This window comes from Protopterus annectens, chromosome 11.part0, assembly GCF_019279795.1.
Source record: "Protopterus annectens isolate FY-2018-M chromosome 11.part0, PAN1.0, whole genome shotgun sequence".
In the NCBI taxonomy this organism is placed as follows: domain Eukaryota; kingdom Metazoa; phylum Chordata; order Ceratodontiformes; family Protopteridae; genus Protopterus; species Protopterus annectens.
The window spans coordinates 952,846,193-952,859,881 of NC_056745.1; the positions used below are offsets into that span (position 1 = coordinate 952,846,193).

Consider the following 13,689-nt stretch of genomic DNA (forward strand, 5'->3'; position numbering starts at 1 on the left):
ATTAATGACTACTGTTGCAGCTGGAAACTGTACATGTGATAGTCCATGTTCTAAGGCAAGCATGGCTATTCCATGCTCTATTCCTCCTGCCAAGATTTCTGCATTATGCCAAGATACTGGCTACACTAGTAAAGATGATGTTTGCAGTCGACTTTCATTAATAAGTTCCCGTGCTGTAGCAGACAGTGGAAGGTACTGTCAGCATTGCAAAATTAAGAGTTTCTATGACTCTTGATCAAGATCCACTATATCTGTCATTACTCAAGGTGCAAATCTTTCTATATTGTGCATAATTAGAAGTTATGTCCTTACCATAACGTTCCATGTGGAGTGTTCATCTCGCCTTTGTTCTTACACCTGGGTTCGGAGCCGATCCTCGGCTCTGTGTCAGCCGCCTGCAAGCTCTGCATCGAGAAGAAGCTCGAGACCAACCTAACTCCCACAATCCCCCTCTGCCTTTACCTCAGATCTAGTTTGCAAGCAAACCAGCAGTCAGAGAGAGAACACACTCATGCAAAAAGTACATAAATGCAAGAACACTTATATCTACATATATACCTATGTACATCATATATATACAACAACTGCGAATGCAGAAGCAGAATAACCCAGACCAGGCACCAAACTGAATGTTCTTCCTGAGGGTGGGAGGGTGGGAATGTAAGAACAAAGGCGAGATGAACACTCCACATGGAACGTTATGGTAAGGACATAACTTCTAAATGTGAGAGTGTTCAATCTCGCCGTTTGTTCTTACACCTGGGTAGCGTCCCTAGCTCCATGTTCCTGAGGAACTCACGGGAGAACGTTCTTGAGCACAGTGGAACCAAAGGTTGCCCTGTCCCTAGAAACCCTGTCTACTTTGTAATGAGAGATGAATGTATGTGGTTTAGACCAAGTAGCAGCTGCACAAATAGTGTCTAATGGTAGGCGAGCTGCATGAGCCAGGGATGTAGAGACTGATCTTGTAGAGTGTCCCTTGGGTTTGACAGATAAAGTTTGATTTGAAGAATCATAAACGAATATAATGCAATCAGTTAGCCATTTGGAAAGGGTTCGTTTAGTAACCGCTACACCTTTCCTGCTGTCAGCAAAAGCTACAAAAAGTTGATCAGATTTCCTGTGATCCTTTGTTCTATCCAAGTAAAATCTAAGTTGTCTATGGACATCCAACTTGTGTAACATATACTCCAATTTATTGGAGTGATTTTTGAAAAAGGTAGGTAATTCAATGGATTGATTAATGTTATTAATAGAGCAAACTTTGGGGAGAAAGGATGGATTAGTGCGAAGAGATACTCTGTCCAAGTGAAAAATCAAATAAGGGTGTTTAATGGAAAGAGCCTGAAGCTCAGATACTCGCCTAGCGGATGTAATGGCTACCAAGAAGAGGGTCTTCCACAACAAATACTTCAATGGACAAGAGGAGGCTGGCTCAAAAGGGGGTAACATCAATTTAGATAATAAAAGGTTTAGATTCCAAGGCGATGTAGGAGTTCTAACTGGTGGTCTAATATGGAAAGACCCTTTTAAAAAGGCCTTACAAAGTCTGTGAGCCATAATAGGTGCCCCACATTCTTCCACATGAAAGTTGGAAATGGCAGCCAATTGCACTCTTAAAGTGGCAGGAGACACTCCTTGGTGGAACAATTCTGTTAAAAACTCCAAGATCTTATTTAACGGAGCTATGACAGGGTCCAAGTGCTGTAAATTTGCCCAGAATACAAAACACTTCCATTTACTAGTGTAGGTCTTTGTAGTGGAAGCTTTATGAGAAGCCACTAGTATATTCTGAACTGCAGGTGAGAGAAGATCAGACCTGGCTAAGAAGGGAAGCGGAGCAGCCAAGCTGCTAGATGGAGTGACCAGAGCGAGGGGTGGGGAACCCCTGACGAGTGAGTCAGTAGATCTGGCTCTGGGTCCAGGATCCAAGGTCCCCGAATGCGGTGTGCCAGAAGAAAGGGGAACCAAATTTGACGAGGCCAGAATGGGGCAATGAGGATTATCGTCCTTTGCAGGTTGTTGGCTTTCTGCAGAAACTTTGCAATCAGGGGGAAAGGAGGAAAAGCGTACAGGAGACCCGGGGGCCAATCGTGAATCAGCACGTCCCTGGGGACTTCCCCTGGAGGGGGTAAAAGGGCAAAGTAGCTCCTGCATTTGGCATTCATTGGAGATGCAAAGAGGTCGCAGGAAGGCTGGCCCCACATGCGAAATATCTTCTTCACAACTGACTGTTTGAGGGACCACTCGTGAGGCAGCAGTATTGCTCTGCTCAGCCTGTCGGCTATGACGTTGGATGACCCCAGGATATGCGTTGCGATCAGAAAGCGACCCGTGGACTCCGCCCATTGCCAAATTCTCATGGCCTCTCTGCATAGCTGATAAGACTTGGTTCCCCCTTGTTTGTTTATGTACCAGACTACGGACATGTTGTCCGTCTGAACTGCAATAGTCCCTAGAGGAAGAAGGGGAGCAAAGTGTTGCAACGCTAGAAACACTGCCCTCAACTCTAGAACATTGATGTGCAGATTGTACTCTAAATTTGTCCATTCGCCTTGGACTGTCTGTCCCTGAAAGATGCCCCCCCACCCTATCAGGGAAGCGTCCGTGGTCACCGTAGCTGTTGGCGTGGGTAGCACAAATGGTCTTCCGCTGGAAAGGTTTCAAGTCTGAAGCCACCAGACTAGGTGTGATTTGCATGTGTTCGTGATCAGAATTTCGTGTGTCAGAGGTAGCTGTTGGAACGACCATTGTGCAAACAGTAGCCATTGTAGAACTCTCATGTGCAGTCTTCCCAATGGTATCGCAATGAGAGAAGCTGCCATGAGACCCAAAACCTTCAGAACCAGTCTTGCTGGGGATTTTCTGGATGACAGAAGAAGAGATATGTGGCTTTGTAGTGAAGCTATCCTTTCTGGAGGAAGCCTTAGAATTAAATGATGCGTATCCAATTCCGCTCCTATGAATAAGATATGCTGTGATGGCTGTAGTAAAGATTTTTCGAAATTTACGGAAATTCCGAGGTGAACACAAAGCTGTAGAGTGTAATCCCTGGCCTGTATCAGTTGACGCTGGGTGGTGGCAGAAAGGAGCCAGTCGTCCAGATACGGAAACACCTGGAATCCTAGGCGTCTCAGGTGAGACGCTACCACTGCCATGCATTTGGTGAAAACCCTGGGGGCTGAGGTCAGACCAAAGGGCAGGGCTCGAAACTGAAAGTGACTGGCTCCCAGCCGGAAGCGCAAGTGATCCCTGGACGCCCTGGCCATTTTGATGTGGTAGTATGCGTCCTTCAGATATATTTTGCACATCCAGTCATCCTTCTGTAAGAATGGAAGGATCGATTGAAGCGTGACCATTCGGAACTTTTCTTTCTTGACGAAGGTATTGAGGTTGCTTAGGTCCAGAATCGGCCTCCAGTCCCCTGTCTTCTTTGGAACTAAAAAGAACCTTGAGTAAGTTCCAAATCCTCTTTGGTCCGCTGGGACTGGTTGGATGACTCTTTTTTCTAGCAGCTTTGAAATTTCTATAGCTGCTGGGTCTCGCAGATGGGGCGGCACATCTGGGAGTCTTTTCTTTGGAATGGGGGGGGGATAGGAAGGGTATTCTGTAACCTCTGGTAACAATGCTTTTTACCCAGTTGTCTGAAGTAAGATTTTGCCAGGCCTGAGGGTATAAAGCTAAGCGACCCCCGACTGCCTCCAGAGCAGGACAGCCGGGCCTCCTCTCAGGAGTGCTGGAAAGGTTTTCCAGGGAGGGTATCCCTGTCACCTTGGTTTTGCGGACCCCCTCTGCCACCAGGGTGGCGTCTTCCACCTCTGCCCCCTCCTCTGCCTCTAGAGGGGGCATCACCCTGTGTGCCTGGGAAAGATCCTTGGGGTTTTCGAAACCACATTTTTCCACCGCGTTGCCCTTTGGGGTACAGTCTGGATGGGTTGGAAAAATGGACTCCGACAGCAGACAGAGTTTTTCCCTCCTGCTCACACCGGGTAAGGGTCTCCTTTACTTTGGGGCCAAAGAGAGTGGTACCGTCAAATGGGGCGTTAGTAAAGGAAGACTTGAAGGCTTCCGCAAATGAACATAAGCGCATCCAGGATTGTCTACAAAGAGCAATCGCTGAAGCTGCTGCCCTACTCGATCCTTCGGCTGCGTATGAGATCAGCCTCATGGACGAGTTTACAATGGTTGTAAGGGTATTGAGTTGTGCTGTAACTTTCTCTGAGACAGCAGGCATCTGTAGTACCCTGGAGGGTATCTCCCAACTCTTTGATTAGATCCCTCTGTAGTCGTGTGAAGTGGGTCAAATAGTTCAGGGATCGCATAGAAAAAGCCGCTGAACTAAAAATGCGCTTCCCGTACCTGTCCATAGTCCTAGAATCTCTGTTAGGGGGATGGACAGATGAGGAAGATTCCGACATCTCCTTTTTCGTGGCCGCTGCCACCACCATAGTGTCCACTGGAGCTCCCTTTGTTAGATAAGCCTTGTCTTGGGGTGCAGTAATATACTTATTAGGCTATCTAGGGACTGGCTCCACTGTGTCAGGCGTCTCCCACACCCTTCGAGCAATCAGCTCCATTAACTCATCGAAGGGCGGAGTGACCCAGGAGGAGGAAGGGCGAGCACCAAATGCCTTCAGCAAGACTGACTCATCCTCAGAAGGGGGGAGGGATTGCCAATCACCTCTCTGCTTTAGGATCTCCAAGATGTCAGAAAAAGAGACATCTTCTGAGGGTGACTTTGGGGACCCTTCTGACTCATCCAAGTCAGTGTCGGATGTCAAAGATTCTTGTGGAGAATCTAAGTGTCTCCTCTTACACAATCTTTTCCTAGGGACTTCTTCGGGGGGAGCATCCGAAGAAGCCTCCGAGGAAGAGGGGGCACCCTCCAGGGGTGGCTGAGACACAGGTGCTCGACGCTTAGATGTAGCCGTGGGTGCAGAGGAGGATAACGGTCCTTTATGGGGAGGAGAAGCTGTTTCTGCTGATGTGGTTGTCTGGGTAGACAACACCTTCCTCATGAGGTCGAAGGCCCCCGGGTCCCGAGTCGAGGTATCTCCTGGTTCCGAAGAAATGGGAAGAATCCCCGAAACAGGCACCGAAGGCATCGACCCCGAGGACGGAACCGAGTCGATCCGAGCCGAGGCCCCGAGAGGGAGCGTCGGAACCGAAACATCGGTCCGACTCTCGGTCCCAGAACCAAGGATGGATCTTCGGCTCCGAGACTCCGGTACCGGGTCCGATGGAGTCGAGGTGAACGGAGCCGACCGAGAAAAGGACGGTTCTGGCACCGAGGGCTCCACAATCAGCAGATCAGCTTCTTCCGGCTCCGAAGACTGGACAGGTCTCGGAGGAGGAACAGATGGAGATAATGGAAGGCCTTCAAGTCTCGACACCAATTGAGAGGAGACCGAGATGAGTTTGGATAAGGCCGTATTCTCCATTAACTTCTGCACCACGCGGTCTACATCGGTGTCAGAGAGGGGTCTGGAAGAACGCGTCGAAGGAATCGAAGACGGAGCCGACCTCAACAGTGTCGGGGGAGGGAGCTCCGTCACCGGTTCCAAGACTCGAGGCTCGGAAACTGACAACAGTTGAACACTCGGTCCCGAAGTCTGTGGAACCGGTGATCGAACTTTAACTGAAGAGCTCGGAGCCGATGACCTGGGCTCCGATGTCTTCGATTCCTTCGAGGATTTGGATGCCTGGTCTGAAGCATCCAGAGCCTCTTGAAAAGTAGGTTTTAACAAACCCCTATCCATGAGTTTCCTGCGCCTATCTGTCATGACCCTCCCACTGAAAGAATGACAAATTGAACAGTCTTCTTGCAGATGGAGAGGGCCAAGACAGTAGACGCAGGAACTATGATCGTCAGTAACTGACATCTTTTGCCCACATTGGCAACGTTTAAACCCAGACTTAGCTTTTTCAGACATCTTAATAAAGCTAACAATAGGGATAGTAAAAAGTAAAAGTCAAGTCTAGTATGAATGTCCAATCCGGTTAAATTGTCAAATCCAGTAAGAAAAAGTCTATCCGGTAGTCAACTCCTGTAAAGGGTGGGATAGGCCCCGAGGGAAACTCTAATAAAGTTAAAATAACTTTAACTGGAACCGAGAATATCCTCGAGACAGTATCACACACACACACAGTCAATAAACAATGATTTAGAAAAAATAATTCTCAAGAAATACAAGAAAAAATCTTTAAATCTTAGCTTTAGGTGCTCGAGCTCGATCAAGTGATGCGAACGCTGCAGCGGCAAACTAGATCTGAGGTAAAGGCAGAGGGGGATTGTGGGAGTTAGGTTGGTCTCGAGCTTCTTCTCGATGCAGAGCTTGCAGGCGGCCGACACGGAGCCGAGGATCGGCTCCGAACCCAGGTGTAAGAACAAACGGTGAGATTGAACACTCTCACATTGTATTTTACTTCCAGACAGAATCTATTAATAAACTTCATTAGCATGTTTTGTTAAGAGTATACACAGCTTTGGTTAAATGATTGGTTGTATAAAAAACAGAAAATAGACATATCACTTGATTCATGTCTGAAAAGCTGCAAGGTGATTATGAATGTCAACAGATGCAAGTTTTAAATATGATCAGAGAACTGGTAATGCTTCTGTGCCCATTTGTTATGTTGAAATCACCGTGAAGACTTTTCAGTATGCCAAAATGTAAGGTATAGAAAATACAGCATAACAGGCAAGTTAACAGTCATAAATCTGCTAGGTAATATTTCACAATATAAACAAAAAAAATACTAAGCAAAACAACCTTGTAATCATTTAGGTACTCATCAGAAGGCCAATTATTTACAGAAGTATCATTATGGTTGCACCATTATGTAGCTGCAGTATCTTGATATCTTTTGTCAATGCAAGCAACTTCTTTTAAGCATATGTATCCATATTTATAAATTAACTTGTAGTAATGATACCTGTTAATGTTGTTAGTGGTAAAACTGAGTCACTATCAATGTCATCCGATGACCGAATAAATTCATGTGATGACGGAACAATAATTACACTTTCATCAATTGCAGACTGATCAACTTGTTCCACCATAGTGGGTGATTCAAGACCCTGTATTAACACATATTAAATAGGGCTATTAATAAACATTGTTTTTGTCATAAGAACATGCAGCAGAAACAGGTTATACAAATCTTTAGATAAACTTGAATGTTTCACAGGTAATACACTAACTTTACTGCTATATTTTTTAAATAGCCACAATTCAGTGCTTACATTTTACAAATGGGCTGAAAATAAACTATATATATATCATACCCTAAACTAAATAACAGTATGGGAGCACATCAGCGCATGCGTCTTTTTTGCACAAAGGGCAGGTGTGATTTTAAGAGTGATAACTACCTACGAAAAAGTGTTTAGCAAACAACTAACAAGCAGACCGGTAATGCTGTACTTCAAAAAAACATTTTTGTGGATAAGACACAAAGCATATACACTTCCCTAAGGACCTACTGAATATCAGTGAAGCACAAAATTCCATTTTTCCTAGCACTCTCAGCCTGATTTCATGTAGAGGTAAGGAAGCAGTAGCAGTGAAGTGTCCAAAGAGCTTTCTAGACACTAATTAGGTTTAGATTTAGGAACTTAACATGAGGATTTAAATACAGCATTTTTTTAAACAATGAGGCCAGCCTCCTGGTAGAGACATGGACTGGTTCTGAGGGAGGCCCAAGCATGTCTGAAAATGCTGTGTACTAAAAACTTCAATTACTTAGTACTACTTTTTATGTGAAATAAGTCTAAATGCAAAAGAATAATCATTGATTTCAAGTCAAAACAAAAACAGTAACAGACTGTCCATTTGTCTTTAGAATGTAAGTCTGCATCTGTACAACAAATCATTATACTTTGTCTGTGGGGGGTGTGGCTTTATAATATGGATGGGAGGGTCAGATATTACTTTTTTTCTGAAATATTATTATTAACATTTTTGAGAAAAATGCAAATATTATAAAAAAGTAAGCTTTAAAATTAAATAGAATGCAGAAGATTAATCATATTTTTTAAGATCAAGTAAAATTGTAACTATATATAATATATAAAAAAGCCTGAGACCAATAAGGTAGTAATTGAAACAAAACAATTTTAACAACAGTCCAGATAATTAAGTAGATGAAGATGACAATTCCATAAGGGCCAAAGCCTTCACCCAAGGATTATTCTTTAATTTGGATACATTCTCTCTTTTTTTACTTTGATTTCTTTAACTGGAACTTCCTTTAGAAGAACAAGAAAGTCTTCAAATTTAATTTCTGAAGATTTCCAGTTCCTAGTAATAATTTTTCTGGCTACAGCAAGTATAGTTCAAGTTAAATAAGAAAATGTTTTGTTTATGAATTTCTAGAACATTAAAGAGAAAAATGTCTTTTGTTAAAACAAATGTATCATTCCATAATGCTTTAAAAAAACAGAAATTCTGAACCAAGTAACAATCAAAAAACATATGTGACCAATTAGCTTTAGTGTGTTTACTACATCTCCAACAGCTAGAGAGATTTTTTTTTCATTTTAACAAATCTGGCAGATGTTATAAATGATCTAAATAAATATTTCCAAGTACATATATTCCAAATAAAGGTCCAAGATGTAGTTTTAATAGGGGGAAAAGTTGATTTTTACTTTGATCAGTGAAAATTACAGAAAACTCTTTAGTACAAAAAATTCCAAAATTCTTATCAAAGTTTGAATGACCCTTGTCGGTTAACATATGATATATTTTCAAAATTAAATTATTAAATTCTTGATGTTTATAAGTAATTTCAAATAGCATCAGTATCCATAAAGAGATTTCAACTAAAGCAGATCTGGATAAAACAGGAAACTTTGTTTGGAATGATGTTAAAAAACTAATTGTAAGTAATTGAATTCATTGTTTATATTAAGTGAATAGTTTCAGCAGATTTACATGTAGGCCCCTTCAAAACATTGGTACCCATAATAAAGATGTTTATTATTCCAAGACTTTAAATACGTGGATGCAGTTTGCTCATAAAACTTGTAGTTAACGTAAAGGGAATTAGAAATTAAAACCAACATTTGTAACTTGAGTTAGTATGTATTGTTATTTAAAAAAAAATTAAGACTGAATTTAAGTAAGCTGAATTAGATGGGGTACTTGTAGATAAGTGGATTTATTTACAGATACATATCCAAAACTAATTATATTATTTGGTATTTATTGAGTCTAAAGAGTTTAGCTTATTGACATTCAATAATTGCAGATGTAGATTTTTCCAGTTAGATATGCAATATGTGGCTAACCAGTTAAGAATCATCTTTATAACTGCTGCTTTTGTATACGTTTCTGTGTTAGGAAAATTCAAACCCCCATTCTTCCAAGGTCTGAAGTGATGATTTATAGTTAACCTATATTTATTTGGGTACCATAAAACATTTACAAATAATTTATTGTTTTTTATTGTTTGCTGGTAATGCAAGATATTGTGCTATATATAACATTATTGGGAATAGAAATCATTTAATAATATGTAATATATCTTCAAATGAAATGTATATTTTATTCCAAGAATTAATGAGATCAGCTAAAGAATTTTTTTTCATAGTTACAATTTATGGTTTCTTCTGTTTTATTAAAAATGTGGATACCTAAGTATAATATATTTTTAGAGTCTTCACCTAGAAATGAAATAGTTGCATTTAATGTTTTTTTTCTTATTAATAAAGATATGTTTTGATATGGCACTATTAAAAAGTAAGTTTGACAGTCTTTGAAAATTGCCATTTATTTTATTTTCTTCTTCGAATGTTTCTGGGGTATTTTAATTATTATACTATTGTCAGCAAACAACATTAATTTAAATTTATAGTCTTTGTTAAATTCTAAACCTAGGGTTTTAGTATTTGAATTATTTATGATTGCAAATATTTCAATAGCTAAAGTGAATGATAAGAGGGAGAGGGAACAACCTTGTTTAGTTCCTTTAGTTAAATTTATAAAATTAGAAGTATATGAACTTAATTTTACATATTATTTATTTATATAAATATCATTTAGCAATTCAGTGAGACTAGGAAGAAAAATAATTGCAATACTTTAAATAAGAAATCCCAATGTAAAGAGTCAAATGCTTTTTTAATATCTAGACTGATAAACAAAGATTTAGTTTCCTTATTACTCATTAAATCTATCAGTGTAACTAATCTTTTAATGTTATCAGCAGTTTGTCTTTTGTACATAAATCCTGACTGATGTAGCTCAATTATTGTTGATAACATTTCTTTCATTTAATCAGCTAAGACTGACATAAATAATTTGTAATCAACAGTAAGTAAAGAGACAGGTTGATAAGAAAAACATTCTTGAGAGTCCTTACCTTCTTTTAAGACTGGAGTAATTAGTGAGTATTTTTATGAAGGAGGGATGTGATTTATATCTTGTACATTTGAAAAACAATTTATAAAATAATTATAATCTTTTGGGGAAATAATTTATATACTTCAGATATTATTCCATAATTTCACGGAGATTAGGTATGGCATATCTTTACTTTTTTTTGAATAATTTCTTGCAAATAAATAGACTTTAATAAATAACTTTTTTGTGAAGGAGATATATTTTTAATTAAAGTGGAATAAATATTATCTAATACATTTTCCCCTCTATTCATATCTGGTTTATTTAAGAGTGTATAATGATTTCTGAAATTTTCTAAGATGTTGCTAATATCTGACTTTAATTTATTTGTGGTAGAAGTTTTAATTTCTTTAATATTATTGCTTGTTTGAAAGTTAATTCTTTTGACAATATTTCTTATATGTCTAGGAGATCTTGAATAGTACACTATCTTGAGCCTTTCTAGAGCTAACTCAATTTTATGTGATAATATTTCATTATATTTATTTAACTTTCTTATCTCATCTTTATTCTTGTCCAGACATATCTTCATCTTTTTTATATTTTCTTTTAATTTTAACTATATCTCTAACAATTCTTTGTTCCATTCTTTTAGTCTATATTTGGACTATGAAATTGTTTTCCCATCGATATATGCTTTGAATGAGCCCCAAATCATTGTTTGATTAAAGTTAGGAGTTTCATTGAATAATAAAAAATTATCTATGTCTTCTAATAACAATTTATTATATTTAATCATTTTGGTGATACATGATGGAATTCTATTAATAAAAGTAAGGTTTTTAAAATGTATTTCTATTTTTAAAATTAAAGCATTGTGATCTCAGAAAGGACAGAGTATTACATTAAAGTTAATTATTTTAGACGTAATATTTTGAGAAGTTAATAACTTATAAATTTTTATTTGAGTAGCGTCATTGAAAAAGTAATGGGTGAAATTTAAAGAATATTGATCTTTGAAGTTAAATGCGTCTTTTATATTGAAAGTAGTTTTCCATTCCTTGAGAGATTTTGCTATAGGCAGTAATTTAAATTTTCTGCTTGAGTTAGATTCAGAATCATCTAATATATCATTAACATCACTGCCTAGGATTAAATTACCTTTACAGGTGTTTATCATACAATTCAGATTTTTTTTTGCTATTCCAACTCCCATTCCAGGAAATCAATATAAATTTGTCAAGGTCCAAATCCGATGGCTGTATTTTATAGTAATCAATGTAAATAAACCCTGTTTATCTTCATGTTTAAACAGAATTTGAGGTATCTGAATCTCCTTTATCAATTCCTACCCATTCTACAGTTTGGATTTCAACCTCAAGTCAGAAGAATTTCTAATGATGACAGATCTCTTAGTTTTAGCATTCCTATTTCTAGAGACATGACTAGCATTAGGGAAATTATTTCTAATAATTGGGATATTATTTCTGATTCTCCTCAAATAGGTTCATCTTTGGGGACCTCTCCATCTTTTACTTTCAAAAAATCTAGAACTATCCGTATGCATTTAGAAAACAGAGATTCCCATTTTTTTTTTTGCCAAGCACCTAGTTTCAACACCACTTTTAAAGGCATGCACTGCTGTGGTATATGTGTGATATGCCCTTATATTTATAAAGGTGATACATACACTTTTTTGCATTGCAACTACACTATTACTTTTCCCAAATATTATAACTGTCATTCGTCCATGGCAGTTTATGCAAGTATTTGTGTTTCATGTAACAGTTTCTACATTGGGAAAACTTCTTGTAGACTGATTGTATTAAGGAGCATTTAGGGGCCATTAGAGCTTTTAATTTTAACAATGCACTTGCCACACAGTGTAACATTTTCATATTTTGTTAAATCTGAATTTACTGTTTTGGAACAGATATATTCCCTTCTTTGGAAACTACGACTTATATCTTGTGTTAAGAGAATTAAAATGGCAGCTGCACCTCAATGCAGATGCATCCCCAGGGCTTAATGAACACATGAATATAAAGTGTGCTCCTCGTTGGTAAGATTAACACACCCTCACCCACTTCTCCCACTTTGATGCAATATTTACACTATTCTCTGCATTGCCATTTGATATATGTTTTATATAGTTACGATTCAGCTTTACTTTTACTTGATATGCAATTACTCTGTATTCTGTCAGTTCATTGCATTTTTTAAAACATCTTGTTACAGTATTGTTGACTGGTTACAATAATTCACTCTGGAACATTTGTTTTGTTTACCGTCTTCTATCAAAGAATGTGTTTCATATTTTAAGCAGTTTCCATTACATTCACTGTATTCTGAAGAAGTTCTTTTACCTAATAAGAACAGAAGCTCAATAACAGCTCAGTGTCCATGTATTTTTTTCTTTTAGCTTTAGAAGGTTTTTAATATAAGTAACATTCTCCTATTTTTTTATAGTTTTGTCATAGTATTTTCTTTTCCGTTGGAGTTCTGCTGTGGAAGAACATGCAATGTCTGAACCGGGTTCCAGTAACCAAGATTTATTTGATTTGTCAACACAATCTATCCCACAAGAATTGCTGGATTTAATACATACTCTTGAAGACATTACTTATAAAATACAAGATGCCTTATGGAGATGTTACAGCTTCTTCAACAATTACATCCTACTCAAAGGTCAGTTATTTAAGCTCCACTGGCATTGCCTGTGCAGCCGTTATCTACTCCTGCTGTGCAATTACCTCCCGCTATGCATTTACAACCTGCTTTACATTTGCAACCAGCACCCTCTTTGCAATCACAAATACCACCCATGCATTCCTTGCCTGCAACTTTTCTACAGCAGCAAGACATGAATGCTAATAACAAAACGTCTTTTAGGAGTAACGTTGAAAATGTCCTATCATTCACTAACTCTGAATGTGATAGTAACCCCTTTCTTACAGGGTCTCAAATGTTAGCTGTTAACAGAGACAACAATGATTTTTTTTCACACCAATGATGTTTGCAAAGCTAACATTTTTAAACTAGAACATCTTCTCAAAACCTACAAAAACACTGAATATGACATATGGTTCCTTGATTCCTGCCTGTTTCATAAAATTGTTCCGCAAGGTCATAGCATTTATAAGTTTCCCAACAACACTTCAGTTAACCCTAACCGTTACAAGACTTTGAGAGACTTATATAATGAAACTGGTCTTCAGACTACACAAATTATTAACGCGGACAATAAAGAAAAACTCAATAACCTGAAACCGTTAATAGATTCACTTAATACAGAAATTATTCAACATGCTGAATTTCATTTCCACCAACATTTTTGCAA

At 38.4% G+C, this 13,689-nt stretch overlaps 1 protein-coding gene across 3 annotated transcripts in view; it reads right to left on the reverse strand.

Annotated features, from left to right (window-relative positions):
- Window positions 1–13,689, reverse strand: part of DMTF1 (cyclin D binding myb like transcription factor 1) — an 884,631-nt gene that overhangs the window by 71,155 nt on the left and 799,787 nt on the right. For all 3 annotated transcript variants that reach the window (XM_044088345.1, XM_044088344.1, XR_006366980.1), the window contains one exon: window positions 6,937–7,081. In XM_044088345.1, coding sequence (XP_043944280.1) covers window positions 6,937–7,081 — 145 coding nt within the window. The remainder of the gene's footprint in view (window positions 1–6,936; window positions 7,082–13,689) is intronic.